The sequence below is a fragment of the Pavona decussata genome, unplaced genomic scaffold (genome assembly GCF_977016875.1).
Source record: "Pavona decussata unplaced genomic scaffold, jaPavDecu1.1 SCAFFOLD_61, whole genome shotgun sequence".
Lineage (NCBI taxonomy): Eukaryota > Metazoa > Cnidaria > Anthozoa > Scleractinia > Agariciidae > Pavona > Pavona decussata.
This window is the reverse complement of record NW_028145482.1, coordinates 2,775,368-2,795,679: the sequence shown is the minus strand read 5'-3', so window position 1 is coordinate 2,795,679 and position 20,312 is coordinate 2,775,368. Positions and strand designations below refer to the sequence as shown.

At 38.5% G+C, this 20,312-nt stretch overlaps 2 protein-coding genes across 2 annotated transcripts; both read left to right on the top strand.

The window, feature by feature from the left end:
• Window positions 1-883: 883 nt before the first annotated feature.
• Window positions 884-4,203, top strand: LOC146479090 (uncharacterized). Its single transcript, XM_085111154.1, has one exon. It carries the CDS (start codon window positions 1,028-1,030, stop codon window positions 2,297-2,299), a length of 1,272 nt encoding a protein of 423 aa, XP_084967280.1. The 5' UTR covers window positions 884-1,027; the 3' UTR covers window positions 2,300-4,203.
• A 1,369-nt stretch (window positions 4,204-5,572) lies between these two features.
• On the top strand, window positions 5,573-17,783 carry LOC146479089 (sulfhydryl oxidase 1-like). The gene is made up of 11 exons (XM_085111346.1): window positions 5,573-5,840; window positions 7,856-7,956; window positions 8,607-8,655; window positions 9,752-9,854; window positions 10,440-10,533; window positions 10,650-10,709; window positions 11,677-11,762; window positions 12,214-12,369; window positions 12,892-13,021; window positions 14,218-14,334; window positions 15,581-17,783. Exons 1-11 carry the CDS (start codon window positions 5,603-5,605, stop codon window positions 16,304-16,306), a joined length of 1,860 nt encoding a protein of 619 aa, XP_084967472.1. The 5' UTR covers window positions 5,573-5,602; the 3' UTR covers window positions 16,307-17,783.
• The last annotated feature ends 2,529 nt before the right edge of the window (window positions 17,784-20,312 follow it).

The window sequence follows — 20,312 nt, the reverse complement described above, 5'->3', positions numbered from 1 at the left end:
TGAAATAAAAAATAAATAAATAAATAAATGAAAAACAAGAAAACAAAAAAAGGAAGAAATTAAAGTAAACGGCTGTTAAAATCTTTTAACAGGAACTCATGTAGTTTTTTTTGCAGTTTTTATTTTTATTTTTTATTACTGAACTAACAGAGATACATACAACAAAGAATTTCTGCCTTTAATTTAAGCGGACAAACACTTTTCTAATCATGGAGAATATGGAACTAAGCAACGACAACGGTGACGTAAACGAAAACGTCACTTGAAAATATTACTTCGTTTTATTTGCGCTCCTTCGCGATTATTTCAACTCATCATGTTCAACTTGTAGAAAAACGGCTACCAGAAACTACTACCCAGAAATCAAATTGGTATGCCTGGTGTTCGCGCTAAAAAAGAGAATGAAAAATTCCCCTTCGCGTGCTCACGTTCTCCACAAAACCTTGAATCTTGTTTATTTCATGTTGTTGTTTTGCTGAGGACGACAAAAAAATGTACCAAAATTCAAAACGCAGGTACAGAGCGATTGTTTTTTGCTCATTAAACGTATTGTTTTGCGGCGTTGCCATCGCCGTCGTCGTTACTTAAGGTACCAAACATCTGCATACTGTATACTCTCCTTGAGTGACTAAATTTATTTTTGATTATCAGACTCGATAAAATTTTAATTCTTCGCAATTTGAATTGTGTTAACATACATGACAGTGTTATTCCGGAGACCAATAACACAGTTGACATATAAACTGTAATTCAACCAATCAAACACCTAAGTGAATTTCAATTATTCAGCAGGTGAGAATTTTATCCAATGACGAGAAGCGATGAAAAAGAAAAACATTGTTACTTGGTTTTCGCCAAAATGCAAATTTAAGTAGATCTTAGTGAGTTCTAGTGTTTTCATCTCGAGGTTCTAAAAGAGAAAGGAAAAACTTGGCAGTTTAAATGTCGACTTATTTCAAATTTGAGACCACATCCGCTGTGAAGATTGTGAATCGTCTTAACGCCAAACAAGCTTAAGTTAGGAAGGATGAGCGAGCTTATTTCCACGGCACCGCTGTACACGAAAGCTCGTGTTCATCTCACCAAGATTGGGAATATTTTATGCACCGGAAAAGGCTGTATTGGTTGTGACAGAAAATACCAGATTGACGAAAAAGATTTATCGGAAATTCTTGGTGAAGTTGATTCAGTGGATTTCGACAAACAAGAGCCTCGGTTTCTTTCAAGCATCGATGTGTTTCCTCGTCACGAAGCAAGAGCTCACGGTCGGCATGGCAACAAGACTTCCGTGAGAACTATAGGAGAGAAAAATAAAAACAAGAAGGGAAAATTTCGAAGGAGAAACAGATGTGGCACAGATAAAAATAATATCAAAGTTACTGATTACAAATCTGATTCTACAGTCGAGAAAAGACTTCACGCTTCTGATTCGTTCCCGATTCACGAAGGCAAAGCGGTCTCCAGCCATCATTATGACGGAAATTTGAAGGTGAATTCTAAACTAAAACTGAAAGCTCACGATAAAAATAAAACGGTATCTTTTGCAAAGCCTCTTACCAGACAAAGGACTTTTACGCTTGAAGAAGAAAGTAACAAATCCGAAAAAAGCAAAGCCTTTGGAGAAAGCCATGAGCAAAAATCTGCGCTCTCTGCAGCTAAGAAACAGAGTCACTTCCATGCGAGATCGAAAACACACCCGTTGATTACAGAACGGAACACTAATTTCTTGAAAATGCTTCAGACGAGCAGCTTAGGAATATTCGACATCGAATCGATGGAGAAGAAAAAGTCATCGAGATGGGTCGACGAAGCCTTGAAATCCGGCGTTAAAGAAGAAGAGCTTTTCCCACAGATTTTGAATAAGGTAAAGAAACCTAGTTTCAAAAAGCGCCCTGAGGAAAAAACTGCTGACATAAGAGGGAAGCGCACGGAAGGCGACAAAAATACGGGAAAGAAGATTAAAATGTTGCCAAGGGTAACCCCACATGACCGTAGTACTATTCTTGTTATTGAGCATTCCCACGAAAGACTAAACAAAACAGATGACAGCTTGCATAAACTTGGATTTAAAGCTCAACACGGTCCAAGAACTAAGAGTTTTCCTGGAGTTTCAATTCTGGAAATTGCCGAGAGCGTTGACGACCTTGTCCAGTTAGGAGTTGTAAAACTGATTCACGAATATGAAGGAAGATGGTATATCTTAGTAAGTAGCCGAATTATTCGCGATTTTCTGCTTCAAAGTGGGGTTACCTTACGTGGAAGAAATTTCGAACTGATCGCTTGTAATGATACTGTGTGAACTGTTTTTTACACATGCATATAGTCACATAGACTTTATTTTTAAACTCTAATTTACTGATTGCCAATTGGCTAATATCTTCGAGAACAAAAATTGAACAAAATTTCATTAAAATTGCTGTATATTCAAATCGACAGCCGGTCACACAAGTTTAGTTGCCGTAGTTGTCGTTAAAAGTCAGTTATAAACTTAAAGTAACAAGTGTCCTGATGTTGTCTGGGAGGGAGTTCCATGATTTTGCAGCCGGTGAGTATTTAAAGGAGTGTATACCATAAATAGTTGTTTATGGTTTAGGAAGGTTCAGAATTTTGGCACCTCTTGAAGAATATTTTTTAAACAGGACGTAGGGTAACATGTCGAAACATGTTTCAAGGAGATCGGGTAATTATTGAAATGTGAAGAAAGGACTGAAATTCTACTGTTCAATTTTTTCCTTTCTTTAGTCTTTTTAGGTATGTAGACTTTCCGGCTCATAATAGAACATGACTCGGAGATTTTAACAATTTATACTAACACTGTTTTAATGGAATCTAAAGAATAACTCAATGCGATTTGAAATTGTTCGTGACTTCAACTGCCATGGTATTACATAACCTTTAGTTAGAGCCCACTCTGATTGGTTGGAAGCCGCTTTCTTATAATTCCATGGAAACGGGATAAACTTTTTAAACCATAACGACAACAACAACACTGAATACTTTATTCAAAACGTTGCAAATTGGAGACGATAGGTTGACCTTATGTTCACATCTTCTATCTCTTTAAAATTTGTATAAAAGAGGAAATCAAGGGTATGAACATGTAGGTACATATACAACTATCACTGTACATATAAAACTATATCAGCGCATTACAGGACTATCGCTATCACATATTCACATAACGATACTTACTCAGATTGCATAAAACTATACTATATATTCCATCAAGACTATTATGGGTTGTTTTGTAGAGATTTTTCACATGACGTCACGGCGGCCATGTTGGTGTCCCAAAACAAAGAAATGGCGGCCATGTTGGTGTCCCAAACTAAACCGGCTGACCTCTGGGTCGATCTGGGAATTGAACTCTACTTTTATACAAATACTTCCTTTTGTTTCAGTAAACCAATATGGTTAGTGAATGAAAGCACTCTATAACTGAAGAAACATCAAAGGAAATGGAAAACACATTTGGCTGATTCTGTAGAATTAATAAAAAACACAAGTAGCGAAGTTTGAAGAAACTCAAACCAGCAGTGCAGACAGTCGCCTATGGCTTGTATTTTCACATCTTCGGAGACCCAAGAGGCAGATAGAGTTGGGTCAGGAGGAAATTTTACCCGTTTTGACTTCCTCTTGACCCAACTATCTGCCCCTGGGTCTCCGAGGATGGCATTTCCACAGAACTTGAATTGTTCGTTCTCCGAACCTTTTACCTGGCTTTGCTGCTGTTCTTTTCAGTGAAATTCAGCCAACACAGCCTGTGTTGTTAACTCTACTAAACACTATTTCGACCAAATTTAGTCGTACATGGGTTTATGGGTTTACGGCCAATGACGCGCGCTACCTGAGTTGCCAGGTTGGCTCTGAACTCGTATCGGCAGTCTTCATACATGATTCCGATGAGAGTGAAAGGTGAGGAGTAATTATTTAACCGTCGAGTCAACTTCTAAGATTGCAGAGAAAACCTGAGTTTCCATCCCATGACCTTGGCACTCTATTGTCCGAGCTAAGGTAATTTTCTCACACATTAATATTTACAACGAGTGCTTACCGGTACTGTTTTGAATGCGTATATCACGCAAATTGAAAGTTTTGCGATTTTTTCCACGTTTTAGCTTCTGCTTTGATTTTAGATTGATGAATATATGCGCAATCTAGTACACGAGCGAATGAAGTCTTTCTTCTTTTACCTTCTAATAAACAAACCATTTCATGGATTGAATGTCAAGCCTGTTTTTCATTTTGCGATACTTAGAGTGATGACTCCCCCACCCCTCCCCCCTCCGTGATGACCTCAGCTCTTCTGAAACTTTACTTTGCAACATATTTTCATATTGCCTTTGTTTTTCTTCTTTTCTTGATTGTGGCAGTAGACACAGGGCAGGGTTATTTTGCACGCAGAATGCATTTCACGATCATCTACTGCATTTAGGATTAAGAAACAAATGGCATAATTTAATTTAGGAGGATCGTGGACCTTTCAGGTATTGATGGAAATGTTTTTCCATTCTTCGGTTGTAAATCTAAATATTCTTTGGAAAATACCAACTTTCTTTAGTACTCCAAAGTTTTCAGCGCTAGTCCAAACCGTCTACTCGTAAGAGCTAGGGGACTGATACATTCTTCTGAAGGATATGTCATTAATTGCGAACTAACATGTTTTCGGCCCGATGAAAGTAATAATATAAACCTATTGACTGCTAAATCAAAAGACTTTATTGGCTTCTTACAGCTGTATTTGTTCACCAAACGTAATCCAACCCACACTCAGTAGCCTGCCCACAGGCTACTTACACTCTGGTCCTAAATGATGGACCAAATCGACCAATCCATACAAAATAACCTAGAAAGAAATTTTTCGCTCAGTTCACAAGACGTACGTGAAGAAAAAAAGTTCCACGATAGTGTCATCGTGACCAAAAAGGAGCTTTTCGGATGTAAAATTAAGGAGAACAGTGATTGCATTTATTGCGGTTATGCTGACTCGATTAACCACAGCTTCATAAATTGCCATTTCATTGTGTCTTTCACTCAGAAGATGTTGCAATGGCTTAACACAACTCACAATTCACTGTCTCATCTTAACCTGACACTGGATAACTGTTATTCGAGTATCATCTTCATCTGATGTCATTAAAGAAAACATTAAACTACGCTCTTCTGCTTTTTTTGCGCTACTACCCGAAATTTACGGAAGTAAACTCCAGAATAATTTATTAGCTTTCCTTGACGTTATAAATTAAATTTATTACAAATATAGAATTGAGCCTTATTTGTAGAAACCATTAATTGATATCTTTATATGGATAAATGTCTTATCTCTTTCCCTAGTTGTATAGGTGTTTTCAGGTGGGTGTATTCTTTCAAATTGTTGTAGTTTTTTTTTTTGTAAGCTTTAGTTTTTTTGCTCCTTTTTTCCTGGGGACATAACTACTTTGCTACTTGTCTGTTTGTAAGTGTTTGTGTAAAATGAACAGTAAATTAAGACAGGTAGCAATAGCTTTGTCAGTAACCGGAAGAATCTCTCCAGTCTTGAGCCTACGAGACAACCAGCGGTACAATATCACAAAGTATTTTCTTCTGGGGTTGAAGTCGTAAAATGGCCGATCGCTTATGTAGATGTTTTCTAGTAATTTGTGTCTTTTACCTCTGTTTTAGGTTTTCTTATGGCGTATTATATTCAACAGCGGATCATATAGTTCTTTTAGAAAACAACACAATCTCCAATGTTATTCATAATAGCCCGTCGGCGTGGTTTGTAGAGTTTTATTCCAGTTTTTGCGGCCACTGTCATGCCTTCGCTCCGACATGGAAAAAGCTGGCAAAGATGTCGAAAGGTAAGGGAACGATAAGCTTAAAAAGGTCTCAGATAATGAGCTATGTTGATTTGGAAGGTAAAGAAAAGGGGAAAAAACGGCAGGAGAGTAACGATAAGGGCCTGCATCTACTCGATGATCCTTTGTTTAGATGTGATATATTTTTAATGAAATCGCAAAGATATCAAGACGTGATCGGGCAGCGAAGGTTGGAAAGATTTCAACGCTTGGCTCTTTTTTTGTTTCCCGATACTTTCTATTTGTTTCTTTGTGAAGGACACAAAGATAAATTTCCTTTGAAAGGATCGGCGGAAAGATCTAAAATTGTACCTCTAACGTCAGGTCCGGTTCGTGGTTCGCTTAACCTTGTGTCGTGAATTATTAATCATGCACAGTTAAACTTAAAGGGAATTTGAAACGAAACGCTTAATACGCTCAGTTATTGAGAATCTTGACTCTTGACGTAAATTTTCCTTACCTTGCTGTACAGATATATACTAAGGCCGTAATGCAATATCGACAATTTACGTAATAAACATAAGAAAGTCATGCGTTAAAGTTACAACTCAAACACCTGGCCTTAAGAAAATGCTAGGCCAGTTTATTATTATTACTCCATTAAATGTTCAATTTTCTTTTCTATGCAATATTCTTAAATGACATGTATGCAACTTTAGCTTTATATGAGGAAGGACATACTGTTCATTGTTGGTTCAATACTGTTACCATGGTAGACGGTGAACAATAATTAAATGTCCACTGCTCTAATGAGCTAAGTAAATAGAATTTCCTTAAATAAACAAGTCCAAGGATTAGTCATTCCCAAATTTCTCCTTATGGTGGTTTTGGAATCATTTTTTAAATGATGAAAACATTTTCTTTGTCAAGGTACTGACTGACTATAAATGCTTTCCAACCATGAAAATTACCAGAATAAACCACATGCTATTCCCTTGGTTTAGCCTTGAAGCTTGAAGTTTGTTTGTGTGGTTTAGTCTGGTGTTTTACTGTAGAAAGGTAAATTTGTGACACATATCATTCAAGATAGCAACTCTCAGTTTGAGTGTAAGGACAAGGACATTTGATTCTTATAGCTTCTTGATAAATTTTGTCCCTGAAATCATCGATTACAGATTGAAACTGACAGACACACAATACCCAAAACCCCAGAAAATCTCCGAATTTGCCTTTTCTGCCAATTAAATGAAGTTGAACATGAATTGCATTTTATACTCCATTGCCACCTTTACGATAATTTAAGTTCAAAGTTCTTCAAAGACATAATAAGGAAATATCCCCATTTATGATAATTCTAAAATTATTTTTCTTTTTAACAATGTTGATCCTACTATATGCAAACTTACAGCTGCCTATATCCATTCATGTATGGATTATAGACCGACTTAAAAAAAACCCTCTTTGAGGAACATGGCATTCAAGCAATGGAGATGCCAAATTATTGCCAGATAAATTTTAGGAAGGGTCGCAAAGTTTGGTGGTGTTTGCTTACTACTATAGGAAACATTGTGAATGTTCAAAGTCTGCATGGGCACTTTGTACCCCCCCCCCCCCCCCCCAAGATAAAAGGGTTAAACTAATCAGACTCCAAAATCAAAATAATGGTGAATTTTAAAACACCTGATGGTAATGCCTGTGGATACTTGGTGCTTTTAAAAGACGTTTTTAAATTTTCATTCTTCCCAAAAACTATAGCAGACTGGAACTGCCTCCCAGAGGCCATTGTTTCGTCAACCTCTTTGGAAATATTTAAACATAGCTTGTTAGCTTTTCTTAAGTATTAGTATATAATTTATATAGTTTTCTTTATTTGACTTTTATATCATTATTTTATATATTGATATATCTGTATTTTATTCATTTGCTAATTTTATTCATTTGTACGGTTGGTGTGATATCTAATGATTTTACCGACCAAATAACATGTAAATGTAAATGTAAAAATAAATTCCAGATAAGGAAATTTATGGAGGGTTAATTGTACCTCAAAATTAATGCATCCATAATGTTTATTTCAGATTGGAGACAACTCATTCATGTTGCTGCTATTGATTGTGCTGAGGAGCGTAATCTTGCCATCTGTGTGCATTACAACATACTAGGTTATCCTACAGTGAAGGTGAGTCCACTCCTTTGGTTAACCCTCACTCAGTTTGCCTGTTATCATCTTGTTGGAAAGCTTGAAAATTAGTCAAATTCTTACACTGTTCAATTACCCAGTGTATTTTTCTCCTTGCATCATCCTTATTTACCATAACCATAATCCTGATCCAAGAGTGTGTCATTTTAGAAGGCATCTATATAATATTGAAGTAAAAGATATCAAACATGAGGATCATCATATCTCCAAACATTGAGAGGTGGGTTGGAAAAAAACGAAACGCAGCTGAATTTTTTAAACCAACTTTGAGGTGTTTGTAAATTGAATGAACACTCTTTCAAGTGTTTGAAAAAGTCTCTCAAATCATTAACAGTTAAAGTTTTAGGAGAAATTCAACGCAAAAGTTTACCAAACTTTATGATAATCAAGATCGCATTAATTTTCCAGAGACAGTCAACGTAAGTCTGGGCGTGTGAGATGTAAAGGGAAGGGATCATTGCTTTATATTTATTTAGAATCTTGTTTTTTTTGGTTTAAGCTCTTTTGGTGTTGATTCTCTTTTGTGTTCAGTATTGAATCCAGTGTCTCAAAATGCTCAAATGCTTGATTTGAGGTTACTCAATGAATGTGTGATGTATGATTAATCCTGTATGTTTGTTCTCAAACAGTTTTTCAATGCTTCTGCCTCTAGTACTGATTTAGGGGAAACATTTCAAGGTATGTTTCTAGGAATATCTACTATTAATTAGTTCTTTTCCACCAACAACATTTTCTTTAACATTAGTTGTGCAACTATTCTCAAGTGACATTCTTGTCTGACTTGTAAATGTTTCTTACTTGAGTTGTTAGATGATTGAAGATAGCTTTTTTGCAGAGTTTGTAAAAGTTAGGATGAATTTTTTTGTCTTTTTATTCAGAGATTTCAGGGTGATTTAACAAAACCTGTTATATGTTACAAACCTTACGAAAGGTGTTGTTTAAATTTGTTTTTGGTTTGAAATTTTTAAGCAGTTATAATCTATAACAAAGAAAAATTACTGACAATAAAGTATCTTTGTTGTTCCAGAAAATATTCATACCCCTCCTACAGAAAATTGTTTTGGTTTGCCAGTGCCCCCCTCCCGCCCCACTCCTCTGGAAAAAATCCAGTCTACTTTTAAACCTGCCCCCTTAAAATTTCCAACTAGCTTCTGTGTCGGAAGTTGAAAATATTTTGTTGAACAACAACAACAACAATCTTTATTAATCAGGTGGTCTTACTGAAAAACACAATGAAGCTTGAAAAGTTAGTGCTTCAAAGTTAGATCTCTGTGTCTGGGGGCCACTGTAATAAATAGCTGAGGTACATGTGAAGATGGTATGTCATTTTTAATTAACGTTGCCCTTACATTTGACTCTCTATTTTGAATGTTTCTCAGTTGGTTTATATTTCCAGTGTAGCTGTTGTGAGATCTGACCTTTTTTAGTCCTTTTCTTCTCTTTTCTGGCCTAGAAGGTTCCTAGTGTGGACATTTTTTTTACATACAGGGCACCAAATTTACAAGACGTTTTCTCTTCTTTGGGATAATTTTTTGGACCCCCCCCCCCCCACCTCCAAAAAAAAGCTTGACTTTATGATGCCTGATGGACACTTTTATTGGGATTTTTGTGAGAGGACCCTTCACCAGGAAATAATGTGAGGACAGAAATGCATTAACACCACCAGTAAAGTCTACTCAGTCATTGGGTGCAGACTTTTTGTTTGGCGTGCAGTTAGTAATAAAAAGCTATATGTATGTAAATCTAATTAAATATACTTTGTTGAATTAAACAGGAGAGAAGACATTATTAAATCTCCTTCATGCAATGGTAAAGGTATCTGAGCTTCAGAAGAATCTTGGCTTGGTACATGCGGATGCAGATTTCTTACCAATAGGGTAAGGCACCCCCCCCCCCCCCCAAGGTTGTCACCTAGCCTGGGGGTACTCCTTGGAACCTTTGGTGGGAGTGTTCATTATCATCATCATCATCATGATCTTCATTAATTCATTACGTAAGGATGGTGCCTACCAATACAGAAGTATTTTTGCCCAGTTTATGACTATGCCGGAAAAGCAGATCTTAGCAAGGGCTAGTGGAATCAACAACAATAATTTTAAAAAGTGCTAAAATACAAAGCAATGTATGGCATTTTTCCCCAAAATTGAAGCTTTATTATCTCTGAAAAATGCATGGTTACCCTCCAATTTTTCTTTTTGGATACCAAGTTCTGCTTTCTCCATATACTTCTCCTGTATTAGTAGGCACCACCCATAGGAAAGCCAAGTATCTTGAGATGCACAGAACGTATGCGCAGTAACAGAAGTCGGGACCGTCCTTAAAATAATAATAAAAAAAGTCAGCGCTGTGTAAATACCACAGAAATGTCATATACATGTAACAAATAGCAAATTCTGTTTGTTTTTTACCAATCTCTAATAGCTTCTGATCAATGAGCACTTATTTTAAATTCTTTTCAATAGGAAAGAATTTTTAACCAAGTTTGTGGAGGGCAAAACTGCATACAATGAGTTAGCATTGATTTTTGAGGTGCCAACATCATATATTGGTCGAGAGGTGAGTTTAAGTTCTAAACTAAGATGAATGATATTTTCTTGTGCCAACTTTCAAAAGGTCAGCTTTTTTCGTTGTGAGTATTGTAAGTTACTGAAATTGGTGTCTTTTCTCTCCAGGTTATTTTAGACTTTATGAAATGTCAACATTTGGGAGTGAGAAGAGTCTTAAGTAAAAATGTGAGTGTGACTGTTGATAATGTGTTGATAAACTTGTAAGTAAAGTCTTTATTTATCGAGGGTGGCACAAAATAGGATTAAAACACTAACAAACAATTGGCCCTCCTAACAATTACAAGATAAAAATTAAAATATAATAAATTAAGAATAACATAATTGGATAAAAAAAATTACTAAAAAATTAGAAAACAGACTGAATGTGCGTGTAACTAATTTACAGAATAAAATGATGTAAAAACTGCTGACTTTTAAAAATACTGTTCCACATAGAGTTTTTAAAAGTGCTTAGTGTGCCCAATTTCCTCATAGATAGTGATAGTTTTACTTCTTATGTAACTGATTCAGTATCTGGTTTAGAGCGGTTTTCAATTGAGTGTCGCAAGTAATTTCGCATTTGCTTTGGTTTTGCATTACTACGCTCTGTGATTGGTTAACAAAACTTGCGCCACTTTCTAATCCAATGGGAATCCAAATCAAAACCAATCGTGTTTTGCCGGAAAATAAGGCCGGTATATTAATTTTATGTAATGAGCAGCCAACCACCTCCGTTTTTAATTTTAATAATTCTTCATTTATTTTAATAACCAAACTATCTGTTCCTGACAATAGTGATTTTATCTCAATGCCTGGGGTGGTGTCAGTGAGCCAAACATTATCCCGCTGAGATTCAAGTTGTTGCATTTGTAATCACCTTTAATGAGCATACAGGGTTACAAAGGTTTTTCAATTTGCCAATTTAAGTATTGTTCCTAAAGCAGTCAGCAAATGGTCCAGATTCCAACCTTTTTGCATGATAAAGTTGTTTGGTTTGCACTTCCCCCACCCCTCTGGAAATTCCAATTTTTGCTTACTGGTTGCTTTCCTTGTGGAGCCAACTTTTCCAAAATTTAATGACAGACAGCCCTGGACATAGATAATAATCTGGACAACCATCAGTAATCAATTAATGTTACTGTTTTTTCCACAGAAATATCTTGTAGAAAAATTTGCAGTCAAAAGGTTTCCATCACTAATTCTGGTGCATAGAAGAGGCACGTTTACAGAGCTTTCACGGTAAGCTGTCCAGAAGCTGTTTGTGTTAAAACATTATGATCTACTCCAACCTATGAGGGTTGTCCAATATTTGCACTCTGTAATGGTCTGTGAGTTTGAAGCTTCAATTTGTAAGCTGTCAGTCTGTGAGTCTTTCAGCTGGTCTGTGTACATGAATAAAAAAATTATTGGCAGCAGGACTTAGAATATATTCACCAGGATGAGGGTACAATAGTTTGTTAGTTCAGCCAAGGCTGCATGGTCTGTAGATGCCATGTTGGTACATGAACTACATCTCATTTGGGGACTTGGAACATCCTAAAGCCCCCACCAGCTTGTCTGTTAGAGTTTCATTGCTTGCATTAAGCACTTGAGCAAAACAGTAGCTTGCTCACACGCTAAGGGAATCTAGATTGGAGAAGTGGTCAATTAAGCCCAGTAATAATCTGATGCTGTTTCTAATTTGCTACAGCGATGAAAAAACCCATGCCGGTTTCAAAAGAGCCCTTGACGATGTTTGTCAGGTGGAGAAGCCTGTAATAGAACTTCCAGCTGTTACTGAAGCCATGGAATTTTACAAGACACTTCATGGAAAAGAGGACCAGAGAAAACAAGAAGCTGGAAGCAGGTTAGCTCTTGACCATTGACTGATTTACTGACATTGAACAACAGGATTAATTTTATCCAACATTTGGTCGATAGGTTCAGTAGTTTATCTGGTCGGTTGGTTATTCTATTGGTCTTCTTTCAGACATCCATACTGGCTGTAAGATTGTCAATAAGTCACTCAGTTTGTTGGAGAGTCAGTTGGCCAGTCACTCAGTTGTTTGCTTAGTCAGTCAGTCAGTCAGTCCGTCCATCAGTGATTCGGTCAGTCAGTTAGTCAGTCCATCTGTCAGTGATTCGGTCAGTCAGTTGACCAGTGAGTCATTGAGTCAGTCAGTCAGTCAGTCAGTCAGTCAGTCAGTCAGTCAGTCAGTCAGTCAGTCAGTGAGTCTGTCATTGACTCAGTCAGTCAGTCAGTCAGTCAGTCAATCAGGCAGTTGCTCATGTATCAAACACAGCCTCCTTACTAACCCCTTTTATAAACCACTCATTGATTGAGAATTGCAATATCGATGGTTTAAAACTTCTTGTTTATCCACAACAGTTCTGAGGTGTATATGCAAGACCTAGAAAGTGCCCTGTCGTACATGCTACACATTGAAGTAGCAACCAAGACAATTATCCAGGGTGGAGAGTACTTAGCACTCAGGAATTTCATAGGAATGCTGGCAAAGGTGACGGTAACAACTGTACAGCGGTTACCAATAACATGTGACCTACCACCTTCAATAGAGTCGGTTAGAGTTGTGTTTTGGTGGACGTCAATAAAAGAAAAACCCAAGGCTGCTGCCTGACAGGAGCCCAGTAGCCAAGAAAATGCTCTGGGTGCCTAAATTTTTTTGCAGCAGCACCTAACACTTCACATGTTGGGCTTCTCACTTCTCAGCTTTTGGCCCTATGTGGGGCATCTTGAAATTTTTCCTAGGCAACAGCCTTGAAAATCACTGAAATCATTTTGAATTCTGACAAAATTCAAGGCAACAGAAATCTTGTGAGAATTCAAAATAATTTCAATGGCTTTTCTCTGACTGGCGGTAGGTTTTGTATTTTTGGTAACCACCATAGTTACTTGCAGTTATTATTCAGATGCCATTTAAGGCAATGTTTTACACAGCAAAATTTTTTTAAGACGATTCTTGCACAACATTTTGTCATTGCAAATTATTGCAGTGTTTCAACTGTCTTGAAAAAGGTAACTGCAACAAAATTTTCATTAGAAGTCATGAACTCGCTACGATACATGGCAAGCATTTGTAACGCCATGTAACATAATCTTTGCAGTGGGTAGATGAGAAGCATTGTTGACTTAGTTTGCATTTTTCCAAAAGTTAGAAATTGCTTATCCTACTTGCTGTAAGTGTATAACAGCGTGTAATGCTACATGTAGCTTGTAATTTAAGTAAATTTAATTTATTTTTAACATTTCTCGAATCCAATATTACAACTATATGTTATGATTTAAGAATGTCTAAGTATATGGAAAGGGGAGGGACATATCTTCTGGTTACTGATTCGACGTGTCATGTTGTGAGTTGAGATGTTAGATACCCTTAGAAGAAGATACAGTGCCAGCTACCCTACCCCCCCCCCCCACCCCAACCTAAACAGAGACTTTCAGAGGTCAAGCCCTACCGTGACATTTTGTCACGTGAGTCTCACCATCTCATGCCACGTGACAAAACAGACTGCCATCACTTGACAAAGATTCCGTGAACCAGATTGGGTATCTGTTTTCAATTTGACCAGATACCAATTGAAATGTGAAATTGTAAGCTCTGCTTACACGTGTAATGGAGAACCCTGTTGAGTGGGGCCGGGAGAGAAAGCAACCTTCAAAAATCTAACCTGTGTGTATTGATATTTTATGCAGTGTTTTCCAGGCAAACTTAGCCTCGGTGAGGTATTTAACAACTTGTATTACAAGCTACCTCTTCCTCGTAAAACGTTGTTCAGGTCGGAGTACATCTACGTTGTTCAGCGAGCACAGGTATGAGAGTCCAATAATAATCATCACAATTTGAAGTAAAACTGAATAGGAGATAAGAGGTTATCCCTTTCAAGTTTATCTCCTTCCTTACAATAGTAGTAAAGACATAAACAAGTAATACATTTCAAAATACAAAAACTACACACTTAGATAACGCCGGAGTCTAAAAAAAGCAAAGCTCTTGGAATAGCTTTGCTTTTTTTTGTTTTGCCCTGTATTTATAGTAGGCTTGTACGGTGGCTTTGATGCGTATTACATGATCCGGGCTGGCACGGTTTGCCGAGATCTCGGCACGTCTATTAAGCACAACAAAATTCGACGTTGCGATTACATTGGAACCGGACCAGCTCGACTAGTCAGGATCCCGATGCAGGGCTGCTGGGACCCCGCTAATAGGGCTGAGATTTGTCCACATAATCGCGTTCACCGGGTCAGTAATGTCCCAAGACTAAATTCCGTCTTCAAGCAAAATGGCTCATCAGCAAGTCCATCGTTCTCTTTCTATGTGACACATGAAAGGATAGCAAACCGTAAAGCTGCTTGAATCTAAAAAAATAAGTAAATAAAAATAAATAAACAAACAAAAGATGGATTGACGAAAGTAAAATCATTCGATCCATTCTCCTTGTTAGGGTCACTTTTCACAAGATAAGCCAGCATCGGCCTGAAACTCAGCAAATTGAGCCTGCCCGGCTCATATAATGGGTCCCTTAGTGGCTAACTAACCCCCAAAGTTCTGTCAGAATGTGTTTAGTTGTGTATCGTACCCCAGACATCCCTTACCAACGTGATAATAGCGAAGATGGTGGTAGACTGCTCCAGGCTTTCAGATTTTGGGAAACCCTCCCTAACCCCAAATCCAAATTGTGACATGCAAGAAACTTTTCTGGACACACGGACTGAACATTGTAAAGAGGTGAAGGGATAGGGGAGCGATTGTGTTCCTTCGAAATTAAAGTTGTCGTAACAATTTTCTCAACCTTTCACTCAACCTCGTTGCCAGGGTCTCTCTTCTTCACGTCCCAGAGATCCTGGGAACGAGGTTGGCTTTCGAATACGGGTCTATTTGATCAGTTGTTGCTGTGTCTGGTGGAATTACACATAGATAAGGCGGGACTTTAAGGCGGGACTTCTCTGAGTTTTGATTGGTTCATCGTGTTGTTCTTGCTGATTGTGATTTCTCTTAAAAGAGCTCTAAATGTCATTTCCACAAAATGATGCTAATATTATTCTTTGATATTTGCAGGCGAATTTGAAGAGGAAATCGGAGGCAAATAGTCGTCCTCTGCCCAAAAAAGCCAAATGGCTGGGTTGTGCAGGCAGTGAGCCACACTTTCGCGGCTATCCCTGCGGTTTGTGGACTTTGTTTCACACGCTGACTGTTAACTGTGGGACCAGAGATAATTTAACGGGGCTGGAGGTTCTTCTACGCATTCGAGAGTACATCAAGCACTTCTTTAGCTGCGAAGAGTGTAAAAAGCACTTCACGGCAATGTCTGCAAATCTCTCACAAGAGGTTAACTCGCACAACGACGCGATTATGTGGCTGTGGCGCGGCCACAACAAAGTCAACAGGCGCCTAGCCGGAGATCACAGTGAAGATCCAAAACACCCAAAGATTCAGTTTCCTTCCAAAGATCTCTGCGAAGAGTGTCGACATCCTGGCTCTAACGACGACGGAGTGGTTCACTGGAACGAAGGAGTGGTCCTGGAATTTTTGAAGAATCATTATGGCGTGGATAACATTAGGATCAAGAAACAGTCAGCGCACCATGCTCCCGAGTTGGAGGACACTGACACTGTAAGCAAGCGCCATTTTGTCACTCATCTCAGTGTGATCGGCTTGAGCTCGATCGATACTAGCATGTGCTTGATTCTTTACTCGGTCATAGCTCTGGCTGTCATCGCCTTGTATGTTTATTTCATTCGAAGGCGACGAAGAATCATTAGGATTCGTGTTCATGAACCTTAATCTTTTTAGTGCAGGTTTTGGATTCGTGCTCGAGTCAGGGCCGCTTGCTTTATTCGCAGCGCTTTAGCTCACAGTTGTTTAGTGGGGTGACGTTTTGAGGATCAGAAGGCGAGCTTCATTCTCACGCGGTTTGAGGTTTGTCGACTCTGTCCTCGTCTCCCTTTATATGAGAGATCGTGCTCTAGAAACTCCTACCATAGTTTTAACTTTTACCCATCAAACGTTATGTTTTACTTTACTGATCAAGAAATAGGTAACACTCGGAAATGAAGAAACAGGCAAGAACTGGCAAAAATCTGACAATATCTGAATGATCCAACGTAGTGAATGAGGAGGAAGAGATAGTAGACGCTTTCGATCCTACAGTAGTGGGCTCTATTCCAGGCACTAAACGGAGTTAGTAATAGAATCTTTCTGCCAACAACCGTCTGTTGTGACTTTCCTCCATAATGGCTTTGTATTAATTGGCCACGAAAAGCTAGGGAATTTCTCTTCTTATTCAATTTGCGTTGGTCAAAAGACCAAAGGAAATAATCCTCGAAACAACGTTTAAGAATTTTATTGGTCGTGTTGGTCTATCAATCTGTTATGGTCTACACGACATAAAAGGCATGGAGTTTTGTTTCCAAAATTGTGCTGGCGTTGACTCTGGTCAGCGAGACACAAGCTCTCAGAACGTCTTCCTCTAAACTCTGTCGGCTAACGACAAGAGTCGAATCTAACATAATGAAAATTTTATTTCTTTCGTTAACAGCTAAGCTGTTCTTAGAAATGTGCTTCATATTAGAATAATATTTATTGTTTATTTATTTTTTAAATTATTTTTAATTGCCCCTGAAACTGGCGAAACATTACGTCAGCTAGTTTGACCACGTGACGGTCGCGACATCCATGGCCTGCCAGAGATGTTTATTTTTGGTGCGGATGAAACGACCAACAAAATTTACCCGAGTTTCAAGAATATAAATTTTACATATTAGAATGAAAGCTTAATGAATACACAAAGTAACTTGAATCGAATATTTTAAAATGTAAATAGTGATAAATTTGAGAGTAACATATTTTCGTAGTGCTATTAACGTATCGTTGAATCCATCACCCCCTTCCCCTGCCCGGGAAAGGCAATCGAGAACGTTTTAGTCCCTCGTTAGTGACGTTAAGTCTTCAATCGTATTTACTACACTATTCCGTCGTGCAAAGCTGTTGTGTGACGACCTTTGCTGAACTTGCCAACTGACGCGCTTGGACAAATGTTTTGCCTCAATCGTAGAATGAAACAAACACATGCACGGTAATAAAGTACACAGAAAAGATCACGAAAACGATTTAACGATAAGAATTTTGATTTTTTTAAGATCACCAGAAAACGTAATGATTAAATAATCAGTAGGTTTCTTACAAATTTTAATGTCACTCGAAGACCTTTCCAAGGTGCATTTATCTTAAAACTGACGTAAATTAAATGATTTTACACCTGGTTGCTGCGTTTATTATTATTGGATCGGAGCGTTGAGAGCTAAGTATTGACTTCAGTCATGCTGAAAATGTGAAATGAGGGGATGTACAAACGTCAAACTCCTTACAGTCGCAGGTCTCAGGTGGTACAGACCCGGTCTGAGAACTTGAATGACGAAGGCAGACCAATGTGCGATAATATGCAGCTAGATGAGAAGTTTGACGTTTGAACAAGGCCTTGTTGACTGCTCTTCGCTTGGGGTTAGATAAACTACAGCAGTAGTTTAGTTCTGCATATTTTTTTGTGACAGCTATTCAACTCGCACACTGACTGAACTGTTTGTTCCTTTTCCAGGAGTTTGCTGATTACTTTGTACGACAGATAAAATCGAAAAAGGACGGTAAACACAAGACGCACACAAACGCTACTTACACGACAGACGTAGACCCCTTTGCAGAAATTATCTGACATGACGCAGCAAGACGCAACATCCCGCGCGCTTGCAAAAGCGAGAAGACTGGAACTAGGCAAGCCCAAGTGCACTTTGGGAAAAAAATTAGCGCCGGCGCTACACCAATCACCTTGTTAGTACCCAGTCTCTTTGAGCGGGAGGGAAGTTTTTGTGGAAATAACGCTAGACTATTTTTGTAATTCATCGCATGCATGGTCACTTTCTGCCGGCAAGGAAAACTTTCGGACTAACACGGGCAGCTTGATTTAATATGGCCGCGTACTCGCCACTTGTGCGACTGACTTTCACGGAGAGGGTAATTTGGTGAAGTTGCTACAGGAGTTGCTTTTAATGAAACGCGCACTTGGCTCAAGCTTGAAACCTTTTTTACAATTGTATTATTTAGAGAATAGTGTAGGGATCTGGCGAGAGCAACGAGAGCATTGAGACGAGTTGCCAAATACCTATCCTAAACGCTCCGACGTACCTCGCAACGTTGCGAACATTAGAAGACTAACCCACTTTCCCCGCTATGTGGGTTACCACTGTTGTGTAAATTTTGTGTTCAACTGAATTTACGTGTACAAATGCAATAAGAGACGATGTGTGAGCTGCTTGTGTAAACGTAAATGATCCAAGAGCGTTCAACGTTTTACGTTTACGCTCTGAGCCGTCCATACATTGCTTCTTATGAAGCCGTTATAAGTAACAAACTTTTGCATCGTGTCGCTTTTCTATTGTGAATATGTCACTATATGTATAGTGCTACATTTTTCATTTTCATACTTTTTAATCGTTCCTTTGTCTTTCGGTAACGTTATTTGGTGTGTTACCTTACCTTCAAGGTAGACACGGGCAGACGCACTAAAATAAAGTGAAAAGGATGTAAAAGAGGTCCTTTTCCATGCCCTTTCAGTTTCTTACTTTCTCAGTGTAACAAGTGTCAAAGACGTAAAGTCTATAAGTAAAGTTCTGGAACCAACCAAATTCCAAGAAAACGTGATTGACATTGCGAAAACTCTTATCCACTGGGGAATTTGTGTGTATTGGGCAAAACTGGGAGCCTCAATGCAGCCTTTGCGCTTTGTCTCAACCCGGTGCAATACTAACTGCCGCTCAAAAATAAAGACTGCGGATGCACACTTGACTCCGTAGATCAACAGCAACTGGGTACATGAGCAAGGATTCGACGTTCTTTTTTTTCTTGCAGATTTTACTTCAGCCTTTAACCCGAAATCCTAAATTTACCAGAGTAGAAAGTTCTTGCCTAAATATTTCTAAACACTTCTCATTAGGATCCAGAGTGAAAAGGAATACATACCTCTGAGTGCAAATCAAATTCTTTGAGATTCTGAAAGCTACGATATTTCTCTGCAGTGTTCTTTCGGGATTTGGCAAAGCCTCGACCGATCATATTCGTAAACATGCAGTTAAATTTAAATTCTTCGTAATGCCTCTGTTTCAACATTCCTCACTGTTTGCAGTTTATGGTTTGAGGAGGTTCTCAGCGAAACAACAACGGAAACCCGCCGAAAATAACGTTGGAAGTTACTGACTTTTACTAGGTATTGAACTAATAAAAGACAGAGCAAAGAATAGAAGTAAACTGAACACAGTACTGGACAAGACAAAAAAGCCTTTGTAGAAGGAAAAGCTACACTCAGATGTTGAAAGGGCCACAAACAGTTCTGCCATTCATGCTCAAGCCAGTCTGTCACAGTGAAGGATAAGAATGGGAATCCTTTTCCAACAGAGAGGCAGCTGGTAGCAAGGTGGGCACACGGCACTTCTAAGAGGTAATCTGAACCGACCTGAGCCAGAAGACCCAGCTAATCCTCAACCAGCAAACGTGAATCTCATTGACATCGATCCTCCAACTGAAGAAGAGTGTTAAAGCGCCATCAAATCTGTCAATCTTCTGGAACAGATTAGCCTCCCACGCAGACGTTCTTAGGGGTTCGTCACGCGTTCCTGCCCCACTAGGAACAGATGGGATCCATGCAGAACCGGATGCTCAAAGCTGGTGTCACGGTGCTAACAAAACCCTTCAGAAGTGTGTGGGAAGATGATACCGTCCATGATGACTGGTGCAAAACCAA